The following is a 27,046-nucleotide window of genomic DNA, read 5'->3' as shown; positions in this document are numbered from 1 at the left end:
TGAAGCTCTTATTTTGTTAACCACATAGCAAACTTCTTTTTTCACCTGTTTTGAGCTCTGGGAACTATGAGCACTGGATCCTGTGATCAACTTAGATTTGTTAAACAGCTGTTTCCAAAACTATTTACAATTTTCCTTTATTCTTCTGCTTCCTTTTTCTCATTACGAGCAGAACAAGCCATATTTTCCCTTAAAAATGGCAACATCAATTCACTGTCTGACAAGTCCCAGTGATACACATTTCAATTGCTCTCATAAGTTAAAAGTTCTCTAGAGAATCTCATGTTGCTTAAAACACGTTTTGTTTCAGTGGTTGAATGAATATACAGATGCAAGATCTCCCTGGGACATCTAGTGATCACTGTTTGGAAACAAGCAACCTACTGTTTGTCAGTTCAAACTTGTCAAAACTTTCAGACAGGATGTAACAAGTGTGCTAACTGTTTTTTAAAGAACAAGTCAAAGCATACAGAACACCTGCATTTTGGAAATCTGAGAAAATTTCCAGCTAAGACTTCTAATCATTTTCCCCTTTTGGAACAAACCAGTAGACATGTCATAGTAGTACATTCCCCTATTTCAGTGGAAAGCTCCTAGATTAATGTGGAAAAAACCTGAATTTCATTTCAGAAATACAACTAGCAGCATAAAAAGAAAATAAGCTTTTGCTTTATGAATATCTGCACTAATTACATAGGAAACCTTCATCAGGTTTCTGATCTCTGACTTCTATAATCAAGGCATGAAGTCCAGCACTGCCCTTCTACCTCTGTACCTAATAGACCTGTATGATACAATCACATCTAAATTATTCACCATGCACCTCAGTGGAAGACAATGAAATTTTCATAGAAGCAATTTATAACTTTCATATCAAGCTCAAGACTTTCATTTTTAATCATATTAATGGACTTGGTTCACTATTTTTGTAATATCAAAGGCTAGGCAAGCTGATGAAAGGAACAGAAAGTACAATTACAATTAAAACTATAGTTACTGTCAGTCAAAAGGAGACTGAATTATCACACAGTGTTCTGTTGTACCTCTTCAGTAGAGAACACTACTCCACAGGCACCTCTGAGCCTTGCAGATTACTGTTCTGCACAGTATCATGAACATGATTATTTTAAATGTGCAGTCACCAATATGCACAATGACCTTCAAAGATTTATCTAATAATACATGCTAGCACCTAAGAAAAATATTCTTATAATTAAAAAATTTAGTTACCCTTTGGTGATATTTATCATGCGTTTTCAAAATTGCTGTTTATAAGAACAGTGACCCAGTAAACACGCCAAATTACAAATAACAGGGTAATGTAGAAAATCATTTTGCTTTTAAAGAAAGTGTCTTTAAATGTTTTAACTATCCAGATACCACAACGCAAGTGCTGGTACTCCTCTGAAAGTCATCCTGTTTCATCACATCCCAGGTACATATATAATTTTTCTGAAATGATAGGCTACTGCTTACACTAAACAGCAGGATGGAGATCTAGACAAATATTCTGTTTATCCTGATACCACTATTTCTGTTTTACTGCTGTGCTCCTGCCTAATAAAGAATACAAACATTTTATGAAGAATTTTCATGAAAACTTGAAAAGTTTGTCAGCTGTCTTCTTCTGCCGTGCACAAAAAACAGAACTGGGAGAAAACAATCACAACCTAGTTCTTCCAGATACTTTGCTAAATCTTTTCAGTTTGACAGAAAGAGTACAGAGGGATTATAAATGAAGTACTCTGTTCATGGATATCTATTCTGGGATCTGAAGAAAAGAGAGTGTTGACAAAATATTTTCTACTGTATTGTCCACTTTCCAAATCATTCCTGACCTATCAACTTCTTCTTAGTCCTGGAGAGACTGCTGTAAATTTCAGGATGAGTCGGAACACTGCCATGAAGACAAGTACCCACTTCATTAATCTATTCAAGAGCTGAATGAAATGATTTAGTAAAGAGTTCTCACTGATTCAAATCAAAAACTCTCTTAGCTTTCCCTATGCAGCTATAAAAGAGATGTTCTTTCAGAACTGATCCACAACACATATAAATCAATGTAATTTTTGGAATATGGACCTACTAATTTAAAACAGGAATGTTTTGCAGAACCTGAACCATTGTGTTGGTATTCTCACCTGAAATCTCATTTACAGTAGATATTCCTAATATTTACCTATTTACTTTAGTTAGAAAGTACATGCAATAGTTAGAAGCGTGACAACAAGTGTACTCCACAAGATCCCTGACAGCTGGCTTTGAGACAAAGAAACTATGCAAAAACCATTTTTGGAATCCTTTAGGATTGATAATCCTACAGCTTTATTTTCCCAACATTTAAAACAGCAGCAGGCAGAGAAAGTGTTTTTTTCTTTTCCTAAACAACACATGCAGAGACACCACCATATTAATGTTAACTGACAATCCCAAGGATGACTAGTACACATAATAGAGGAAAAATCTTTCCTACTGCCACTGGCAGGCAGAATGATTAAACTGCACAACAGAAGTTCAAGAAGCCATTTAGATAGCACCCATAAATGCAGTTCACTGCCTGACAAATCAGAGAATGTCAGGCAGTACAGGTTATTAGCAAGCAAATGAGACAACACAACAATTAAGACCAACACTCTCCTTAGGTAATCAGACTCAAGGCACTGACATCTATTTAGGCTGACATAATAAGGAAGTCAGGTTAAACAATTCTGCCAAATAGCAAATACGTTTGCATTTCAACCTGAATATACCAGCAGACCAAGAGCAGAAAGTTAAAACAAGAAAAACTTTTGCTACACCCCAACCTTACTACATTCAGAGCTGAAAATTATTCAGAAAGGGAAAGAGGGAAATGTAGATATTTTCTAAGGTGTGAGTTATCTCAGGTTTTTGGAAAGTAAGTGGAAACCATAAAAATCTGCTACATTCAAAAATCATGGTGCCTGTATCTAGGAGTCTAACAATTTAATTAAATAAGGTGTAATCAATTTAATAAGACCTTAATCATTGGTGCTGGGTTAGCACTTCTTAATTTTCTAGTTTTCTGATTAAAAAAAAAATTAGAAAACAAGTCACCCCATGTGAGCACAGACAAACTTGAATTGGTATAAAAGTTTTACTTGTATAGTCACAGAAAACTCCTCAATGGAATATTGTGTATTGTTAATATATTTAGGTATGTTTGTAAAGCATATGAAAAAATGATGTATTTGAGATAGGATTAGCTACTTAAGAGATGAATTGCAAGGAACATTGCCATGGAAATTGAATATAACAACTATTCATAGGCAGAAAAGAGTTGCAAAGCTCAGTGGCATTTCAGGAGATTGACAGCAAGTTCTCTGTTAAAGGAAAACCTACAACTGCACAAAAAGTGCTCAGTGACATGACAACAGCATCCCCTGACTAGCAACAGATTCAGTCAGAAACATTACTCTTCCAGAAGAAATCACGTTTACCAGAGATACTTTGAAGATGAAAGGTTTTAGTAATGTGGATCAACACAAAAGACTGATGAAAACTATTCTCTCCAGATTCTCCTTCATTCTGCTGCAAACTCTGGAGGAAAAAAAATTAGGTGGTCTTAGCATTTGTGTTAACAAACTGAAGTGCTGATGTCTTCTCCCAGTGACAGGATGCGTGGGAAACAGTTCAAAGCTGTGCCAAGGAGTACTAAAGTGGATATCGGGATGTATTTCTGTACTTGAGAGGATGGTGAAACATTGAACAGGCTTCCTAGAGACGTGGCCAATACCCCAGAGCTGTCAGTGTTTAAGAGGCATTTGGTCAATGTGCTTAATAATATGCTTAAATTTTTGGTCAGCCCAGAAGTGGTCAGGCAGTTGGACTAGATGATCTCTGTAGATCCCTTACAACTGAAATAGTCTGTTCCATTCTACTCCATTCCATTGCCTCCAAATCCTCCATGAATCACTACAAAAATAGAAAACTAAATCCAGAAACATGTATTTGTTGGAAACAAAAATCTATATTATTATATGATTCTTCCTAAGCCTTTATATATCAGCTTTGGTATTGAGAGTATATTTGGTATATCTGAGTCTGCCTAAGGCCATTACTTGCTATTGCACCAGAAATACATGGCAGTAATTGTTACCCCATCACTGATAAACAGGATATCTGAGCTTCAGAAATGAGCCAGCAAGTGACTATGCCTATGATTAAAGATCTACACACGCTTTAATAAAATATATACTGTGGAATAAAAGGCTTTCCAATTATATAGAATTATTTATGACAAACTGGCACTGCTTAATGAAACAAATCATGGAGATATTTTATTTGGTGGTATCTTTTGGAGATATTTAATTCAGTTTTAACTTCAGTGATTTTGGAAGAACTTTCACAATGACAGAAAATAACACTGACTATTATACAATAGGAATAGCACAAATAATTAACAGGCAACCAAGCATTTCAGATCACCACTAAGTCTGCCAAGGGAAGGGAAGGAAGATATAGTAATAACTCATGCAATGTTATTCAGTTATAAAAACCTATTCATTATTCTTTCATTTTAAAGGCTAAGCTTTCCATTAGTATTCAGTATAGGGAGTTGCGTGTTAAATAATTCAGCTGTTCTTTAAAATAACATTTATCTTAGAAGAACAGAGCTTAGCAGCTGCCCTTCGTCCTTCCCTCTAAAAATCCCAATTCCACACAACTGGACTTTATTCCTTATACAAAATGTGAGCATGGAGGAGTACCAAACAGAAATCAGCCTGAGCCAATGCAGAAGTGTAACAGAGCTCGGGAGGAAAACACAAACCAGAAGATTTTAAATTGTGATACAAGCTTTCTACAGATGCTCAAAAGCTGCCCTGGGCCTTCCTAACTGATGGCCAGTGAGTCTTCATTTAGTTGGCTAAAGTAAGAAAATAATTCCTATATCCTTTCCTGAAGCAAAGGAAAAGTAATAGTTTTAGTCAGCAAGAAAGCTGGTTATTTGGAGATTACTAGCATAAAAATTAGACAGTCTGAGATATTTAGCAAAAGTACAATTTACAAGGGAGACATGAAAAGTAATTTCACTGATGAGTGGGCAGAGGCCAAGAAGAGGCCATTTCTGAGATTTCCATTAAAAACATACAGCTGGTAACCTGCAAGTGTTCTAAAACAAATGGAAGACATTTGTTGTTTTGAAGCAACATTTCAAAAGAAAAGGACTGAAAGCTTCCAATCTTTACACAAGCATTCGGAATCTGTAAGGCAAGCGGCCTTCACCTTTAAACTAACTCACTCTGTGTCTGGGGCATGATCCCAGGGTGAGAACCCTGTCCATGAAGTTTCCTGCTGCTCTGTTTTACTCCTGCTTAGTACTTAACTTCAGGCCCTGCTCTGCCAACCTGTTACAGGTAGAGGAACCAGAAAATTGATCAGATGGAATAGAGCTGATTTAGGCATATGGGAGTTATAGTGATAGGATCTTAAATGGATAGACAATGATGTAAGGAAAAGTGTCAGGGAGAAGCAACAGAGAAGGGAAATCAAAAGGACTGAGGAAATGGGCTGTTGGATAAGGAGAATGTATGAAAAGAAAAACAGTAAAGGAAAGAGTACAAAGGGAAGAAGAGAAGCAATACTAAGAAGATATTTGTCTCTTGCAATGGAGTTGTTAAGAGTAGGATATGTTAATGCAGGAATTACATAAGAACCACACATGACATCAAGCTACCTACAAAGCATTCTTAAATCATAAATGAGGCAAAAATATCTATCACACCTGCTAACCATGCTCTTCTCATGATCTGTGAAAGCTTTCACACTGAGAAGGGAGGAAATCAGAAGGAGATGGGATGCCTCAGCCATTGCCTTTCAACGGTCACTGTGAAATGAAAGCCCTTGTATAACCCAAGCAATAACCAATATAAGTAATTCAAGTAACCAATGAAGTAGTAATAGTAATGCTCAGTTAATCTGATCTTGCAAAATAAACTAACCTGCACAGGCAGAAAACAATCTCCTTACTCCTTAATGTTGTTTTTACCATCATGAATCACAGTGCAAAATAATTTCTGCTTCAGTACAAGAACCTTGCTATTCATAATAAGAATTTAGATAGGAATACTAAGAGAAGTATTTCTCACATCTAACTGAAACCCTAGATTCAGTAGTAAAACTTTTTCACAAATTCCTTTTTATTAAAACATACCAATTTCTCAAAACTGGACTAATAGAGGTACTTGATGCCAAATCTCTTCAAACCAAAGAGAAAAGTGAGAAAACCAAGAGCTCTTAGAGGCTAAAAGCATATTCACAGACAATTCTGGATATTCTGAGTTTTGTTGCAAATCAGAATTAAACCAAACTTCAAAACAACAAAATATCCTTTCTCCATCCACATTGACTCCCAGTATCAGTGCTGCCTGTAGCTAGTGAGGAATATCCACATACTCAGGTCTGGATGCCTTTGTCTGAGACCAGACAACAAGAGGAACACCTCTGAGTAAACCAGGGCAGAGGGGAAGGGAAACTCAGGAAAGACATCCAAACAGTACAAACTAATAAGCTCAACTCTCCTTGTACTAAATAGTTAAGTTCTGAATTCTCTTAATCCACCAAAAATACTGTAAGTGTGGGTAATTTTCCCCAAAGAATTTTCTGCCTGCACATGTTGACATTCTGCTTATCCTCCTCTGCTGCCACTTCATTCTTCTTTGTGATTTTGCTCCAGTTCCTGTCTACATTTGTGTACGTCTCAAAACACACACTGGATTTCAGGGGCTCCCAAAAGATGTTCTTGAATTTCCCTGATCTTCTAAAACACAGCTTCATTTCTGTCTATCCTTTTTTTTCTGCAAGATCAATTTTGTCAACAAATATGGTTCTTAATTATCTTCTGGATATGTCATGGTCTCTTCACTTGAGACAAACAGTTTTTATAATGGTCTCTAACCCTCACAATAAGCAAAGTTCAGGATTTACACCCCAATCAGCAATAGGAGGTTGTTGTTTTCTCTCTGAAAAGACCTAATACATCATGCATTCAACTACAACACAAAAATTATTTCAGTCAGTATTCTCAAGGGGTCATTTATGCACTGTTATACTGTTATTCTTGTATTGTTGCCTATTTATTTATTCCCTCTGTATCACATAACAAAAAAAAACACCTCTATCAGCTTCATCCTTTTCACTTATTCAGCTTTATTGCTTCTTTCCCAAGTAACAGGTCTACAATAATATTTTTCACTCCAAAAATATTACTGTAGTGGAAAACCAGCACAATTATTTATACTTACTCAACTAAGAAAGTCATTACACTGAGAAAACTGCATATTGCTTCATCCAGGAAAATCAGCTTAATAACAGAAGCAACAAACTTACATTCCATAAACTCAGAAACAATATTAAAATTTGAACATTAAATTAAACAAATACATTAAAGATGAATAACGTTTTTAAGCATTTATAAAAGAAAATTGTTTTAGTTGGGTTATAAATTTTTTAGTGTGCTAAGTCAGAAAACACAAGTTCTAGAAACAAAACACATCAGATATTGATTTCCTGTAACAGTGACTAAGAGATACATTGTTCACCAAGTTCATTTCAACTAGGAAACGTAAATTCAAATTTAGCTGTAGTAACTCTGCTTAACTTAACCTCCAATTTTCAAGGAAGTGCTTCTGAGAAACTTACAATTACTTTAGATTCTAACTGTATTCTAAGATATATCATCAGGATTTCTTATGAAAGTGTGAACTCTCTTTACCCTAGTAGTTTGCTTTAAATTGGAAACAGCTATGTATTAAAAAAAAAAAAAGTACATGGCCTAATTGCTTAGTTAGCTGATATAGAACTTGAAATAGAGAGGTTTATCTTATTTCCAGATGGCAGTGTCATCACCCCTTGCTAAAATCTGCAGTATAGGAAGGGAAGAAAACCAGGAAAAATATGTTTCAGCTGGAAAAGTACACACATGTACTTTCCATGAGTAACTGGAATGGTAGAAATATCTGTCAAATTTGAGTTAACTGAAAACAATTCCTTGCTTGATTCAGTCAACACACTGGAGGGAAGGGATGCCATCCAGAAGGAACCTGACAGGCTTGAGGTGGGCTTGTGCAAACATCCAAGTTCAACAAGGCCAAATGCAAGGTCCTGCACCTGGGTCAGGGCAATCTCAAGCACAAACATGAACTGGGTGGAGAATGGATCAAGACTCTCTCCCTGGGGAGAAAGATTTGGGGTGTTTGTGGACGAAAAGCTCGAGAAAAGCTGGCAGTGTGCACTTGCAGCCCATTAGGCCAATCATACCCCGGACTGCATCACAGGAAGCAAGGGCAGCAGGGCAAGGGAGGTGATTCTGGCCCTCTGCTCTCATGACACCCCACCTGGTGTGCTGTGTCCATCTCTGTGAGCCCCAGCATAAGAAAGACATGGACCTATCAGAACAAGCCCAGAGAAGGACCGCTGAGATGATCTCAGGGCTGGAACACCCTCCTACAAAGACAGGCTGATGGAGTTGGGGATGTTTAATCTGCAGAAGAGAAGGCTCCAGGGAGACCTCAGAGCAGCCTTCCAATGTCTAAGATGGACCTACAGAAACAGATGGAGAGGGACTTCTGACAAGGGCATGTATTGACAGGACAAGAGAGAATGGCTTCAAACTGAAAGAAAATAGGTTTAGATTAGATATTTGGAAGAAATTCTTTATTATGAGGGTGGTCAGGCACTGAAACAGTCCAGAGAAGCTGTGGATGCTCATCCCTGGAAGTGTTCCAGGCCAGACTGAATGGGGTAAAAGGTGTCCCTACCCCACCTCTGGCAGAGGACTGAAACTAGATTATCTCTACAGCCCCTTCCGACTAGAACCATCCCACCATCCAATTCACAAGCTAAGAAAAAAGTCAAGATGGATGATTCTACAGCCATGACCTATGCCAATATACAGTACACACTGCAGTGCACCCACTGTACCTGATGCAAGAGGAGGAGTAATAGAATGGATGAAGCCATGCTAGCTTGAGAACCACTTGCATTATTTTTTCTGGTTGTCTGCAGTAACTTCTCCCCAGGCCGCTCATATACCTTTACACTGGCAGACATGGCTCAAGAATTCATCATGTTTCATGTGCACTAAAACCACATGAGTCACAAATTTTAATGAAATTTTAATGTGTGAACATCCTTGAAAAACCAAAATAACATGAGAGCTCAAATCAATGGTTGAAAGATTCAAGGAATGCAAGCAGTCATAGAAAATCCTTCATTATTTAGCAGCACACATGCATAGTACATACTCTAAAAAAATACGAGATGATTCCTGAAGACTACCACCGTTGATTAGTAAGAAATCACACATACTACAAATGAGATAGCAACTAGTCAGAAACAACACTGCAAAGTAATCCTGACCAAAACAAAGATTAGCTAGCTAGTCGATGGATGAGTGGGGAGGGAGAACAAGAATTTCATCTGGAACTAAAGGCAGAAAAAATCCATTCTTTATGCTACTTACTCCTGTAGGCTGAAATATCAGTCCATCCACTTCATGGCTAACTTCTCTAGCAAAGTTTCCTTCCAGGAGCTGTAGAACAAAAGAGAAAGAAAATATTTTTCCATAGAGAAATGCACATCAAAGTGAGTATTGTGGATTATATGCTACTACTGCAATGGTTTGCCAGTAAACAGCTTATTTATGGTTTAACGTTAGAGCTTGGGAAATGCCAACATCAACAAAGTAGCAGTTTCCACAAAGAATACTCAAGGCTAGAAAATCCTTTGTCCAAAAAGAAATACTTGGAAACCAAGATGGTTCTATATACTAGAAAACAAAGAAATATCAATTCTAATACAGGACACTACAGTCATATGCGGGCAAATTAAAAAATCCATTTGCCATTTTAACACACAAGTAGAACTTCAGATTGAACTTATTTCCTGAAAAGTACTTCTGGGAATCATTTGAAATTCATGTTTGACAGACTTCTTAACTAGGGCATAAACCAGCAACACAGCTACATGACTGTAAAACCAACTCTTTGAATTAATTTGTATCTTGAATACAAATATTTAATATTCTATTTAATGCCTTCAAAGCCTGTGAATTCTGTATGGAGGTAAATATACCCATCAAGATGAATTTACCAGAGAAAAACCATCTAATTAAAAAAACTACTGAAAGCAGCTAGTCAACAGTTATGAGAATTGATTATATACTTCCATATTAAATTCTGACTTGCCTAAGGAAAAGCAAATAACCAAGGAGAATTACAACTGACAAATAATAGCAAAAATTAGGAGAATTACCAAAATATCTCTTTATTAATTTCAATTTGTTTTACTGCTGAGATGAAGAATCTGTCCAGAAGTTGTAGATACTTTTAGTAATATTTTAAAAAACTTTGGCGTAAAAGTAACCACAAGTTGACAAAACATAGCAAATACAGAATCAGTAAACCACAGTCAGTTTTTAAAGCATCAGTTTGGCCTGGTCTGCTAATTTTGTACAATTTCCTTTCTAGAGCTCAACTTAATAACCTGCTGACCAAATTATTACTAAATTATTCAAATGAAGTCAATAAAGTACAAAAGGAGCTGAGAACTAACATTTGTATCCTACTAAGGCTGTACAAGTAAAAGCAATGCAATTTTATGTTTTGTGGATCAAAAGCCTGTTGGCTAAATGCTTCAAACAATAATGATTCTACATATTTCACTTAAACCTGTAACTGTTTGCAGAGAATGACAGATAATGCTGCTATAAAAAGCTAACTTTTTCTCTTACCCAGTCATTAGCCTATATTTGTGCCTGTATCTCCAACAAAGAAAGCTTTGACTATTCAACTTTTAGATACAATTTAACTGGAAAAAAACACACAATGAGAGTACTCTCAAGTGGAAAAGTATTTTAAGAGTATTTAATTCTGAGTAAGAAACTATCCAAGGAAACACAATTGCTCAGAAGAGAAAACCCATAATTGAAACTTGAAGCTGCTCCTTGCTGTTATAACCTGTTGCTATCTTGAAATTTACAGCTGAAGTTCACAATGTAATGCATCTGCTACCATATGACTACACAAAATAACAACAAAATAATCCCAAATTCTTTCATAAATCTATTGTTAGTCTTTGCTTTTACTGGACCAATTGGAAAAATATTTAAACACATGTCAAAAAGTTTTAAAAATAGTGGGGTTTTTAAATTTCTACACAAACTAAGTCTTCCATGGATCACTTGCAAGTTACTTAGCAGTTCCAAAACTGACTGGCCAGTCATCTGTAATAAGAGCATGCTTCAAACTTACAGAAATACACAAGACTGATTTCATTAAATTCAGGTACCAAAAAAACCTCTCACTGAATAATGTTAATATTAAGGAATAACAATATTTTAAAAAACCAAGCAAACAAAAACAAAACAAAAACTTCAAACTAGTTAAGACTACTTTTTATAAATTTCTGACCAACTTACCAAGGGCATTAACCAAAGTGGCAAAGAGAGGAATCAATCACCTCTGTTTCTGCCTCTGTTTTTGAAGTTCTTAAGGAAATTACAATTTGAGGAGACAGTTATTTCTGTGTTGGAGCTTACAGAACTGAATTATGTATTCCATCCCAAAATAAAACTTAAGAATACAGAAACAATCTTCAAAGTTGGAGTATGTGCAAAAGCAGAAAATAATTATCATGCTATTTAGCCTGCAGCTCTCTCCACTCTGGTGAACATGTAATTTTAGAAAACTACATTCAAGTACTATTACAACTTGATAAATGGAGAGGAAAATATAAAACAGATTTTTTTTCCATTTCAGAAATATATTCTGATACTTTTCATTCACTACTTAGCCAGAATTACAAAATGTAAAGGAATCTGTCCCATCAAGCTCCCACCCAGTTTCAGAGTCAAACATTCTGTTTGGAGGTCCACAGTGTTTTCACTAAGACAGCTCCTCCCAAGTGTCAATTAGACATCAAAGACAAAAGGATTTTAAATCCAAAGCAAGCCTCAACAGCTAACTACACTTCTTCGTACTCCCAATTATTCTGTTTTCATTCTCATTCAATCAATTACATGTATTTGAATGATAACACTCTCTCTAGAAAGGAATTTTGACTAAAAAGGATTAGCAACTGGGGGAAGGGAATGGAGGAAGGAATGTACATTTTGCCTGGCATTATTCCTACAAAAAACTTTCTTGAGAATTAAACTATGGAAAAGTTGTCTGTGAACAGCAGAATACACAGACATTTAATATTGCAGAAGGTTTGGAATGACATGGAAATGAGCAGAAAAAGAATGTTTGACATACAAGCAAGTATTTTCTACTCTAAAAAAGTTACATTTTTTCAGTTTATGAACTTCAAATGCAAATATCATGGTTCATCTTTTTAAAAACGTTGTTCAACATTCCACATGTTCAAATTTCTAATTAACTTGAACAGAATGGTCTTTTTTAATCGGCGCCATAATAAATGGCACACCTGCTTGACTGGGATGACTGCCATGGATCAGATAAAGTGCAATGCATCTCAATGACATTTTATAAAAGATGGGTAAATGATGCATGTGAACCAGCTCTTCTGGCATTCAATTCCATGTTGCCTCATGGCATCTATTGCCACCTGAGATCCCCTCTGTTCACTCCTTTCAGCTTCCTTCTTCCCTGTGAACACTACAATAAGCCATATACTCATATTACAGTTTATTATTTAAAACTTTTCCTTTCATAGTTTTCAACTAAATTTTAAATTATCCCTACATCTAATAACACTTCTCTAAGCAAAAGGATGGTATAATTGCATGGATTGAGTGGAGCTGTATGATGAGTAACAGGATTTCTCCCTGCTCCTTAACCACTGAGAAGAAGAGCAGCAAAAGAGCACTAATAACTTGCTGAAGCTGATTTTGCCAAAACACTGAACCCAGTCAGCAGTTCTTCTGTGGATAATTGAAAATTCACGCTTTAGAGATCTCTCTGTACTTATACCAACAAAGAAATCACTTTGCTCCTTCAGCAGGAAGGGGAGAAAATTTAGGTGCATACAGATTCCATACAATGCTAGTAGGTTTTCATTAGTGTTTTGGTATTTCTGAGGCAAGACACATAATTCTGTAAATTCACAGATATTACACTATTCATAAAATAAATAAGCCCAGCAGGTACTACTGTGCCTTTTCCTTCCCCTTACCAAAAAGAAAAAAGTCTCATGTAAACACAACATAACGTGAGTTATGAGGATTCTAAAACATAATGATGACTCTGAAAAGTCATACTGAGTTTCTACAAAATAATTTTACTAAGGTCCTTGCACACACATCACAATTATTGATCTCCTGTGTCCAAATGTGAAAATACTGCTAACCATCTTGTCTATATTTCTGATTCAAAGCTGACACTGCTGGCTAGCCTCCTAAAATACTTAAGGATAATGGAAAAAATCCCTTTCAATGTTATAATACAAGATAAATACATGTCCCTTTTCCTTGCTTTTTCAGTTTCAGAACTGCTATATGCTTCACTTCAAGTCAAGACAGAACAATTCTGCCTGCAGTCCCTATGGAGTTTTCCAGATCCACCTTCCACTACTGATCATCTGGACCTGCTCACTCTACAGAGAGCTGTAACAGCTGTACTTCACTCTAAAGCATTAGTTACCAATAAACTATTAATTGAATTGCCAGTCAGCCAGAACATAAAACACCCTCATACATGGGCCTACTGTCATTCCTAACTTCACAGAGCCAGCATCTTCACTGGCTTAGGTTTCAGTCCAACTTAAAGGACCATCCCTTTCTCCAAGGATGACAGCCCTCACCATCAGTCTCAAAGAAATTCTCACATCCTGACAACTGTCGAGTTTTATAAACATGAGCTCATACAGCTCTGTAGATAACCTACTACATAAATCTTCATAAATCCTGTTTTTGAATGACACCAGAAATCCCACAGAATGATTTTTATGCTAAGATCAGTTAAAATAATGCAAAAATAGTCTGGCTCAGATTCATGCCAACTATCACATTTCCCAAAAATACATCAGTCTGTATCAGGCAATGATGGAGCTACCACCCAAGCTACTAACATTCTGAACTCCAGCTTTCCAACAGTATATTTTGAAAAGGAGGCCTCCTGGAAAAGAACTAAGCATGCACTTGGTGGGGTATAAGCTTCCTTTCAGATGATACACAAGCTGCTGTGCAACACTTCAAAATATTATCAAATGCAGCTTAATGTCAAGTGAGGGAAGTGGTCCTCTAAGCTACAGCTATAGCTCCTTCCTCCTCACCAGGATCTTTCCAGTTTCTCCTGTCCTGCAGCATCATGTGTGTCTAAAAGCAGAGAAGGTATCAAGAATGGAACAGCTGCTTTCAGTCTCAAAGCAAAAAATCATCAAATAGCATGTAAGTAACTATGTCATAGAGGAGAAAAGTTTCATATACTATTTAAAAATTAAACGCAGAATCTCAAACTTTCCACAAAAAGAAGTTGGCTAGTTCACATTTTAACAGAAAGAGAACCAAACCAAAGTGTTCAGAGAAGTTTTGACTTTCACTGACTGCATTACTACAAATGCATGGTAAAACTTTCAAAACAAACTTTAGTCACTCTGGGGAATTCATGGTTTTGGGAATTAAAGGGAGCACACTCCTTCTGAAGTATAGATTTAAAACAGGGGGGGGAAAAAAACCAACTAAAAACAAACAAACAAACACAGGAAACTCTATCCATGCAGACTTTTATCTTTTTCCCATTCATTTCACTCATCTAACATTTCATTGCAAGTAAAACAGCTGATCTAAACCAACCTAGTGTAAATTAACAATCTGGGGGTAGATGGGAGAGGATCAAAGACACATCTCTGGCAGCTCTATTGCTTCCTACCCTCCCTTCTCCAAATCAGACATAATCTGCATCACCATTTCAGACTAACTTTCAGACAGCTATGAGGATGAAACTTCTCCTCTCACGCATACTTAAGTTCCTCTTCAAGTGATATGCTCAAGTGCCAAGTAATTTATTTAGAAAGCTCTGCAATCTCAATTACAGCATGCTGTGATGGAGAACCACAATCTTCATTAAGCTGTCCAATGAAGTACTGCCTGTGCAATTAAAAAATTAATTCCTATTTCTCAGCAATTTTTTTCTTTCTTCAACTTTCCTTCCTTTCTCCTCTTTTTAGACTCTGACCAAGACATCTCTTAGAGGTTTTTTCGTTAAGAAACAAGGTTCACATTTCAAACATTTCACAAGGAAGCAGATGCAACTCTTCAAATATTTCAATGTGTCCTCAAAAGATATCCCACAGATACTATTTTTTTATCAAATGAAACCATGCCATTTAGACTAGACAGAATATTCCAGAAGGGCCACGGCAGCAAAATAAAATGCACTCCCTCTTCTCTTTCACAGGAGTCTCCTTTCAAGGAGATCTCTACATACTTGAGCACTTGCCAAAGTATTTGACCAGCCAATGGCTTATTACAACTGGCTGCTTGCCTCCAAGTGGCTCCTGCCAAGTAACTCTGAAGATCCTGAAATCACAGCTCATGGTCTCAGAAGTGTGACTTAACACATGGTCATAAAGTAAAGATTTCTGCTTCATTGTTAACATTCGTTTCCCTCTCAAAACCACAAGTGATCTCTCATTTATATGATTTCAAGTTTTCAAATGACCTATAAAAATGTCGAAAAGCAGATTTTCAGTAATTTAACATGACCCGGCTTCCCCTGCCTCAGTCTCCTTTCCTAATCAAAATATTATACACTACCTTACATGAAATAAATGGGGTAAGAATAGCAACAGTTGAAGTGTATCTGTATGAGGGTAATGTCCAATTCTATAATGCATCCTCCTTCATTAGTCATTGTATTTAGCTATATTTATCTTACCAGCAATAAAAAGCAAGAAAGAAAATGCATCATAATAACTGAGAGTACAGGCAGAAAACCACAGCTCATACTAAATATTCTTAAGCTAATATGCTAAGAAAAAATCATGAAGTAACAAAGTATTTCCTGGCCCATGTCAATGATCTAAAATATGCATAAAGGAAAAGTAGGATCAAAAACTGTAGAAAATAAATTAAAAACTGAGTTCTGTAAGAAGTAATTGCTTAAAGAAGTTTCCTATGCTAATTAGGAACCAACACATATTGAAGATAGCTGCTACATTTTTAGTAAACCAGTGAAATTATCTACTTTGCCCTAACTGCATAAGGAACACAAAGTATAAACTTCTCACTTGCTCATTACTTAAAAAGAAATTTCATGCTTTTGGGCTGTAAAATCAGGGCTGTAAAACTGTATGAAAATCCTTTAAAAAATTCATGCTCAAAGCTCAAATCCTAGCTTTCACACAGCCATCCAACTCAAGATGCTAATTCTAGACAAAAACAGAGAAAAGCTGCAAACATTATTATGTCTGTACGAACATGTACGTATTGAAAGCACTTGATGTCAACCAGTAACCCCGTAACTAAACAAAAAGAGTAAAAGTAAACACCCAAGTTTCACCTGTTTAACAAAATCACCAGTATTTTGAACTGTGTAATCTCTGGCAACAGCTGAATCATATGGTGATGAAAAATATACCAAATGACTGTGTAAAGACACATGGGAATTTTTTCAGTTGATAAAATTTAAAAATATATACTTTTTATAAAACATTATTTTATAGAAAGCCTTTCAATTTGTTAATTTACTAGAAGCTCTGAAATCAATCATACTGAAAGACTAAAAATAACCTTTTTACCAAGTTAATCATACAGAACATTTTGGCTCAAAAGACATGAAAAACACCTAATTATGGCAATAGATTTGTTCCCTATAAGAATGAAAGCAGATAATGGCAGCATTGTGAGCTGATGTTCACTAATATGATCAAGAGACTAATTATTATCCATGAATCATTTGTAGCATTCAAAACTTGATTAATGTCAGGTCAAGTTTAACATGTGATAGGTTTTATTAGTAATGCTCAGCTATCCCACAGCTTGTCAATGTACACGAGTGCCATCTGTTAGGTGTAGGAATAGCCAACAGCCACAACAAAAACACATTGGCAACAACTGGTCACTGAAGTACATTTTAAGAATTCCATAAGGAATACCCTAATAATTTTAAACACACTAGAGCAGAATCCAAGTACTAAAGACCAGCTAAAGATAGGAAACTTGTAGCCCAAAAATAAAGACCATGCAAGGCATGTTTCTCTCTTTTGAAAGGTCAGTCAAAGGTGTGTTTTAATAATACTGACTTCTTCACAGACTGACCGGTTTCTAGCAACAAAGATCTTTTTGCTAGAGGAATATGCGTAGCTTCCTCTCTACACTCCTCCATGGATGTCTAGCAAGTATTCCTGTAGAGAATACACTGCTTTACCCTTTTGGGCATCGCATATGGTCCTAACGGCTCATCTAGCAAAACACTGCTAAAGGATACTCAGTCTGAAATTCATATTCCACAAAAAAACCATTCACTGACAGCCTTTCATTTGTTTTCGTTACAGATAATGGCAAGAAGAAATCCTTTTGTGGAAGGGTCACTTTCTAGTATTTCCCAGCACTTTGTGGAGGTCACATTTACCAGGGGTCACCTCTCCCATGTCAGCCCATTAGAGCAGGACAGGAAGTCACCTGGGCACTTCCACTGGACCTCCACAAGCTCTGCACTAGTAACAGTGAGGGCAGCAAGGCTGAAGTAACATGAAGCGGCAACAGACAGATGCATGCACAGAGAGGAAGGAAGGTGACCTAAATCTGGGTTTGCTCTGGCAACTATGTACTCTCCTCCATCTACAATTAGTTAGAAACTCAGCAGGAGCATTGAAAGAAACATTTACATATCTCATCGCTACAACAGCCCTCTCAGATGTATTACAGACATGCTCTCATTTGATGCCCTCTTGCATTCCAAGTGGATGAAGCTAAAAGGCTGCAGATCTAGGCTGCCACTGGTACCTGCAATCTGCACTTCAGCTCCAAGAATTCTGTTTCCTGCTGAAAAGTGTGATGTGCAGGGCTCCCAGACTCCTTTGTGTCAAAGTCAAACACGTAAAAGTCAAATATACTGAAGACTTAATGTTAGTCAGCAGACCACAGAGCAAAAATAACAGAATTCCAAGAACCAACTTGGTTCTGCAACTACAGCAGAGTGTCTTCCTCAACTATTTGCTCCTATAATTTCACAGTCAGTGACTGACGAGGGCCCAAACTACTAGTGACTGGTCATTACCATTCTAATGACACCACTCTTCATTACCTTTTGGAACAGCAATTCTGCAGAAAAATCCCCACTGGAGTCCATGTATTTTTTCCAGGAGAGGAAGGCAATAGAAATTCCAGTTTATACTCATGTGATAGGGAATGAGCAACACCTCCAAGCAATGAAGCCAAAGAGATTCAACCCTCCTCTCTGTAGCTTGCTGTGTGCCATGAGGCACCTCTTAGGAAAAAGCATGTTGGGATGCAACCTTGGATGTGAAAGTCTAAGAACCACACTAGCTTGATTTCACCACCTAGCCACACAGGAAAAAAATGCTATTGTGAACAAGAGTAAAATACATTGTGAGGGTGGCAGGGAATCAAGTTTGATGGTTCTAATTTATTTTTTTTAATATCCTCTTGGCTTTGCAGCTAATTCATTAACAGCACTCTTCAAATATGCTAATAACACTAGCTGTATGCCATGTTTCTTAATTATTTGGAGACATCTTAGAAAAACCTAGAGCATGCTACAGTAAGAGCCCCACTGAGCTATCACCCATGTGCTGGTTCTGAGTGAACAACTCCAAAGGTTACGCACCTAATATATTCAACACAATACCCAAGAATAACATAAGCACTATGTGTGTTAATGCTTAATTTGACAGCACATCTGCATTCCTGAATTCAAAATAAGCATGAGGCGTTTCTCACTGTCAATCTCTTCTCAAAGACACAATTGAGAAACTGACATCAATTAACTACAATGTTTTCAAATGCTTCTTTCAAAAAAGAGAAATAAGCTCCTCCAAGAAACTTATAATTGACTTTTGTGATAGCTTCAAAATTAGAGAAACATGGACTCAAGGCTTTGCAGGAATGACCCTGCCAAACAGCAATATTTGATATTTATTTTTCCTGACAAAGAAACAGCAATATATTTCATGGCTTGGCCATTTCACAGTTCTCTGTTTCAAACTGCATGGTGAATTCATTTTCTTTCTTTTAGGCATGGGGTATGTTGCCCACATCACTTTCCCCATGCTCTCCCACCTGACAGAACACACCCATCTGAGATTACAGTGTTGCTGGAGCCAGAGGAGATTTAACAGGTTCCACCACCAAATGCTTTGATCTATTTACACACTAGCTGCAATTTATGACATTCCTGAATGGATGAAAGATGCTCAGTAAAGTCTGTAATGTCTTCAGCTGAGCAAGGCTCTCATTACACTGGTGCTTGCAAGCTCCCTAGTACTCTGGGTTTGACCAGATACTAAATTCAATAGTTCTTCTGGTGTCAAATGAAAGAATGGCACTGGTTTGAGTACAATGGGGCTGAATGCTCTTCCACTTCTTGGTAAGGCGTATCTGTTACCCGGCCCCTGCGCAAATCTGTTATCCAGCTCCTGCGTAAACTGTTCCAACATAATCTGGTCTCTGGTTGCCAAAATCATGGATAGGTCTGTTTTAATTAAGTCAGATAATTGAGGATTTTATTTTATTAAGCATTTCTAATAAGACTTATCAACAAAGACAAAACTGTATACACAATAACTCAGTCAGACACGAAACTTACATTCAAGAACATAATGTTTTCATACATTTACTGTTACAATTCCTGATTAAAACTGGGCTAATATTTTATACTAGGCCAGCAGCATGGATTGTAGTACCAAAATTAAGGTTTAACTTTATATTCTGGATGTTTAAAAAAATCGGATTCTTCTGCTATGCAATGGCACTTGAGGGCTTTATTTGCTATGAAGTTAAAATTAAAACTGTAAAGCCATAATAGTAAAATGCTAAGATTTTGTAATTTCTTTATTTTAAAGATTAATTTTGTTCAATGTCTGGTTTTGGGGTTTTTTCTCAAAATTGAGCATATTACAAGAAAAGAAACAGCTAGCAGCAATGTCCTATAATCTTGCATAATAATAAATTGCTTTAAATTTCACCCCCATCTTTGCCATTTTCTTTGTGCTTTTATTCATTTTATCCAAATTAAGCGCATGTCTCTTGAACATCATTCCAATAGGAGAAGGCTGATGGCTTCCCTGTGGAGCTGCATTGCCAGAAGGCAGTTTGGAAAGTGACAGCCTGTGAAGTGGCACAATGGACAATATTAAACAGTTGCCCCTCAATTAATGAGTGGAGTGACCCACTTAGTCACCACAGCTGAGTCTTCTAACTAATTCAGAAGATATCAAATATACAATTCAATTGTCCATACTGGCATACCAATTGGTAATTAGGTCCAAACAGATTTGCATTTCTCTGGTTTCGTAATACACCATAACCTGAAAGAAGAGATCATTGCTAAGGACACTTTTCCCACTTAGAAAGGTATATAGTATTTCCACTGTACAAAATACAGAAGAAATAATTTACAAAAATGTTAGAATATTCAAATCTAATGTTAAAGTGTTAAAAGCTAAGCTAAGTATGTACTGTCCTGATGTTTAAACTTACAATGTGCACCAAGTAGAATGCTTTATCCATACAGCTTTATTTTTCCACTAGTTTCAATGCTTTCTTTCTCATATGATAGTTTGACAAGTCAGAATTTAATTACATATTCAACATTTGAATCATTCTACATTAATTTAATTTGCACCACTAGAAATATCTAACATGGGCCACAAGTTATGAAAATAATCCTTCATAGAAATATCCAAGACTGTTTGTTTTAACTTCAGTAGATCAGTTTCTGAAAAATGCGAAATGTAACTAATGCGTGAATAATTTCTTAAACAAGAAGAAAAATACTTCTTTCCTAACCAAAATACTACTGTGCTGAAATATTATACTTGACTTTCAACATCATAAATAATAATAACCAAAAGCAAGTAGCCTAATCCTCTTCTGTTTACTCCAGGAAACAAACAGATTCTTCTTCGTGCATGGGTCTCCTTAAGTGACTCCAGCAAAGCCAGGAGGCTGAGAAGTCAGCCACAGCTGAGTCAGTGTTGCCTTAGCATGAAGGAACCCAAATCTAAGCAAGTAGCTGCTACCTCCCTGTCCCCCAGAAAGCAAAGAAACAGTCAGAGGAAGCTGGACACCCCACCAGCACTGGCCTACAAAGCCTCTGCTACCCTCAACCTCCCACTGACAGAAATTATGTTTACCAAATAGTATTCACACCATTGCAGTGCTGCAGCTGGCTGCAGGAAATAGCTGCAGTTCAAGCACTGAATTTCAAGTGGCAGTAACCTACATTCAGCTCAAGATCTGCAATTTAGTCACCTATTTCATCTTACAATTTACAAAGCTATCAGTTGGGCTGATTGGCTGTACTTACCTTTACAATTCATGTGGCAAAATAACTTTGAACAATCAGGCTGAAGTACTACATGCTGGGACATAAGACAGCTGACAGCTGCCTAGTGAAGATTTCAAATTCTAGTATAAGGTAACATCTTTGCAGCTTCTTATTCCCTATTTGTTTACTGAGTTCCTCGGGTCAATGATTATTTGTGTTTACAGGAAGAAAAGCATGCCAAAAAGAAGATTTAAGTGAAGTTTACACCAGCAGAAAAGCATCTAAGAGTGGAATAAGGCAATACTGCTTTTACGCCATTAAGCTTTCCATTCTTGGGGAGACGGAACAGGACAAAGAGAGGAAGAAATGCAAGAAATTAAGAAATAAAAACAAACAGAAACAAAATGGTAGAGGGGGCATGGGTTAGAAGACAACTAAAAGGTGATTAGACAATAAATAGGCCAAAACCTTGGAATGGAACAGATGGAGTGAGGAATATGATGAAGAATGGCTGCCAATTCTAGGTCTGGAAATGCAGGATTGAAAGGTGAGCTGATTAAACTGCTCCTGAAGGCATAGAAAATCAAAACAAATATAAAAACAGAGGAAACAAGTCTTCTTGGCAATAAAAAACCTCCAGATGGTAATATTCCCTCTCCATTGAGATGGGGAATTCAAGATCTTCAACAAATAGACAAACTATTTGACACTTCTGCATCCACCATTGTTGCCATGCAATTCTTCTGTCTTCTGTCCCATGACTGCAAAGCTTCTCCACGTGTTGTCTGTAGGCAACTTGGAGATATAAGACAGAGCCTTGTCATTTCAGTCAGTTTTGGTTAACAGCTCTCTTGGCAGATACAGATGAGCAATGTCTGCATATTCTGCCCTTTATCAGGGTTCACCCTTTCAGGGCATGCAAATACAAGCTTACAGCTGCCTCAGCTGCCTGCAAAATACATGAACATCAGCAAAGTGTGCACTTACACATTCTCCTGCATCACCAGAAGTCCACAGCCACTTAATTTTCCAAAGCAAACCATCTCAACAGGAGCTATACCTTTATTGGTATGAACTCTAAACATTCCACCTCTCCTAACTACAACAAAAGCAGTTTTAAAAAGTAAAAATAAAAATCCAAATGTCAAATAAACCAAGAGAACAAAGTAAGTCACCTGACAGTTCAGAGATTTGACTGAAAATTTTTAAAAGTATCCTAGACCATTTAATCTTCTAGCAGAGATTACCTTCTCTCTAATCCCTCTAGGCAAGCTGTCATTTTAAAACTAGATAATAGTCTAAGAACTGACAAGTCATTGACATACAGTGTGCTAACATTTGCAAAAGGTTGTTCACTTGACCTGTATCATTGTTTAACCTTTAGCCCTTTTGTTCCATTGAGAGTGATGGGCAGAATTCTCCATGGGACCACAGACTGCACAGAAAGGAACTTTTTTCCTACTCCTGCTAGACAGAATTTTCACGAGACAATGGGCTTTAGTGACGACATCCAGACTCAGACTGCCCACACAAAAAAAAACCTTGCAAGTGAACTGTGAATTGGTTTAAGCAAGGAAAGCCAAGAGTTGGACCATTTCCAAGAATATAATTATTTCTATGCACCTGTACTTCCTGCTGAATATAATGAAAATAAAGTCTTGCTGAAAAGCCTAAAATTCCTGTAAATACAAGGCCACGGTTCAAAGCCTAAGAGTATGAAGCATTTAAAACACTAACCTAAAACTCAGCTTCTTCCACTGGCTGCTGCAATCCTCACACAATGGGTGGGAGAATTTGACCATATCGTCTCCTTGAATTCTGATGCAAACCAATAAGTGCAAAGAAAGCAAGCTATGCAACAAAAGTGACCAATCATGCAAGTGTAATGACAAACACCAAAAATTCAACTTTACTCAAAAATATCTATGAGAACCTGAAAGTTACACTAAAAGGAAGTTCCCAGCTAGCACTAAAATACTAACCTGTGTTTAACTGATTACAGAGGAAAAAAACTTTTTCTTCATCAATATCAGAGTTCAACAAGGCAATATTTTTAGAGACTCTGAGAATATACAACCTTCTCTCCAGTGCTTGTTTGTTTCTTTTGTCTTACCACTAAAACTCAGTCTTACAAAAAATAAAAGTCCATCCAAACATCTTAAAATAACACTGGAGGCAATATTATAAAGACACAGCCCTTATTTCCAAAATCCAAAACTAAATCTCAAGACACAACTACAAATGCTGCCATACTTTATAATTGCACCTTAAAAGTGCATTTCATTTCACAGTAAATTGATTTCCAGATTAAAAAAAAAAATCAGTCAGTACCTAACTCTGGTATTAAAGTTCCAAATCCATAACTCAAAGAACATTTTCATTAGTGGATGTATTACATAACACAGCACAAAGTTTACTGCTGTTTCAAGTAATTACTTCCACTTTTTCACTGAAAATAACTAAGTCTACATGGAAAACATTCATTTTTTTCTGGTATAATTAAAAGTTTTAGCCACTTCTTCTGCTATTAAATATAGCAGTGAGGCTCCTGGCCTTTTGAGTAATCTTCCTATAGTCCACACAATCTAACACACATTTACTGATACATTATTTTTAATAAAAAGAATGGATTGGAATGTCATAGAAAGGAATGATGGAGGGAAGCTGTGAAAAAGAGGTATAGAGCATTCTCTTGTGAAGTTCAAACTGCATCCTGAGAACATGTTTCAAAATTTAAAGCTTCTCAAAACAAAAATAAGATGAAATAAGATGTGATGAAGTACACTTGATTCTTTTCTTGATCCCGAGCAAACCCCAGCTACACTGAAAAAAACAAAAAAAAAAAACAACCACTACCAAAAAACCCAAAAAATACCCCAAGCAACTCCAAATCATACTCTAAAAAGTTTTCATGAAACCCATTCGGACAAGGTAGGGGTTGTCCACTTTTTCAGTCCTGAATATGCTGGTGCAATCAGAGAGCCATCTTATCTGTGACCAAGGACTGCTACCTTCCTTGATCTTTTAAAACAACAAGCCTTGGGGGTGACTTAAGAAGCCACATCTTCTCTCAGTGAAATACACTGGGAAGAAAGTAGGAAAGAAACCCAGGCTTAAAAATATCACAGCTTTTCTGAGACCACTCAAGGGCGCAAATCTTTAAGGATCTTGTGGTGGTTTTACCCCAGCCAGCTACTAAGCACCACAAAGCTACTCATTATAGTCAAGAAAGGAAGGATCCTGTTAGATCCTTTCTAGATATGAAAGGATCCCACGATTCTTGGAAAAGAAAATAAAAACATCTAATTGAACATAAGGAGAAGATCTGCCTAAGCAGGTCTCAACTTGTCATCCTTTAGGATCCATTCAGCAGCACCTCTCTCTGGAGAGGGATTGATGGATATGAACAGACTTAGAGGACAGAAGGAATTCCTTGTCCTCCTGCAGATCTTGCTGTCCTGCACACAGAGTTGGCAAACCCTCTCAAGACATTGATCACTGATGTAAGAGGAAGTCAGCTCGCTTTTTCAGCTATACTGATGAGGTATTCATCACTATGTTTGTTGCTATAGTTGCAGAGATGACTAAATAAAAATAGGATAAAGATCCTTTGGGCAAAACAATACTATTTTTAAATAGTCTTTTTTCAGAATAGGGCAATGCTTCAATAGACTGGACTACTGTTTATAGTCTATTCTGACCATACATAATGAAAAATTGACAGAGTTATGATGAATATGAAAATGCAAGGTTTTTTTCATTACACTAAGGAAGTGTTACAGGAATCACACTCATCAAGTTCACAGAAGTAATGAAATTACAAGGTATTTTGAGGTAAGTAAGAGCAACAATAATTCCTACATTATATATATATCTTTTGAGAACATATTTTATGAACACTATTCTTTTATCAGATATAGATTTAAAATCTATTTTGAACCAATAATTATTTTTCTTAAGTGTTTAGCAATATTGCCTTAGATAAAATTCCATGTCAATACTGGTACTGCTACTTAAAACTCCTTACAGTTATCATAGGGCATACAAACAATTCTCAAATATTGACATAAAACTTCTTGCTTATTCAAAACAATTATCAGATTTCAAGCCTCCTAAGAAGCTTTCTGTTGTAAGAGTAGTAAAAAGAACACATTTCACTCGGTAAGGCTGATTTAAATGTGGACAAAAATACCCTATCATGTACATTGTACAAAAAGAAAAACATGTAACCTTAACTCCAAAATGTAGAAGGCTTCAGAGTCTGTCATGATTGACACTTGAAACACCTACCTCAAACCAAACAAAAAGAAACCCAAGGAAAAAATACCAAAGAAGCCATACATCAACGCCAAATATCCCAATAAATTAAAAGTGTATAGATATTCATATCTAAAAGATGTTTTTAAGGTGGTGTTAACACATTAGGATAAAAAACTGTTGACTGAACTGCATTTGAAACACAATCGTCTCACATGCAGATTGCAATGTCCTTAAAGTTCTACCTGGTACTTCAGATTTATTGATATCTTCAAAAATTGTTTTCTAAAATCCTGAGATAAGTAACAAAACAAAAAACCCCACTTTTCCGAATATCCCAAGCTGCCAGTCACTCCACAATTGCTGAACATTTGGTTAGCAGAGGAACTCACTGGAAGACACAACAAAAATAAGGAGGAAAAACCTATACCTATCACTGTTATACAGCCTCCAGTACCACAACACAAAACAACTGAAATCAAGCTTACCTTTCTGGAAGTGTAGATGTCAAAAAATGGTTTGTTTCGAACACTGAACGGTTCCTGAGCTTTGTCAATGAGACCACTTTTCATCTTTTCATGTCGTGGAAATATAATCTCTTTCTCTATACATGCAAGTCGAACATTAAAATCGCAGTCTCCAACAGGCTGTCCCTGCCAAGTTACAAAAGTCAGTATTAAAATCAAACACCAAATTATTTGAACAATGTAAGTTTTCCTAACACAATATTTAGAAACCTAGAGCTACATAGAAGTATTATCAAGTTACTAAATTTTTCCCAAATGTGTGGTTTTCAAGTATTTTTTTCTCAGGCTCTAAGAGGTTTAACCTAATCAAAGTTCACAGAAAGCTAGAAACCTGTAATATGCATTCAAGCATACATGAATTAAACACTTAAATACCTTTAAAGTTAAGTAAAATAATTTAAATACTCCCTAATTATAGCTTTTATATGGCAGCTATACTTCTCCACACAGCTTTCCTCTGAAGTCATTTAGATCATTTTGTTCACAATACTTATAATGACAAAGCATTTACACATTTAAGTGAACTCCTTGCTCGAATGCAGTATATTGATGCCTTGAAAGAAACATTAATTAATGTTCATTTTTCTGTCACAGAAAAAAGAAAAATAGGTGCAGTTGGAAAATGTGCCAGTAAACAATGGCTACAAAAACCTGCAAGATATTTGATGGCTCAGTAACAAAAAGGCAGTAAAACCCTTAGCTAAGCCTCAGCAGCATGCCCTGACCTTTCAAGATCTGAAATAAACCAGCAGCTTTACATTGCTCTTTCTACATTTGGTGCATTGCACCAGATCAGTATGAGCATTGAAAATGCGCATTTGTCAGATTAGT

The 27,046-nt window shown here is 36.5% G+C and overlaps 1 protein-coding gene across 1 annotated transcript in view; it reads right to left on the bottom strand.

The window, feature by feature from the left end:
- RNGTT (RNA guanylyltransferase and 5'-phosphatase) overlaps window positions 1-27,046 on the bottom strand; it is a 136,539-nt gene that overhangs the window by 46,434 nt on the left and 63,059 nt on the right. Inside the window, exons 11-12 of the mRNA XM_041412408.1 lie at window positions 26,177-26,341; window positions 9,482-9,550 (exon numbers count right to left, since the gene is read on the bottom strand). Of these exons, the coding sequence (XP_041268342.1) occupies window positions 9,482-9,550; window positions 26,177-26,341 (234 nt within the window). The remainder of the gene's footprint in view (window positions 1-9,481; window positions 9,551-26,176; window positions 26,342-27,046) is intronic.

Source organism: Onychostruthus taczanowskii, unplaced genomic scaffold, assembly GCF_017590055.1.
Source record: "Onychostruthus taczanowskii isolate IOZ18803 unplaced genomic scaffold, ASM1759005v1 scaffold39, whole genome shotgun sequence".
In the NCBI taxonomy this organism is placed as follows: domain Eukaryota; kingdom Metazoa; phylum Chordata; class Aves; order Passeriformes; family Passeridae; genus Onychostruthus; species Onychostruthus taczanowskii.
This window is presented reverse-complemented; position numbering and strand designations above follow the sequence as displayed.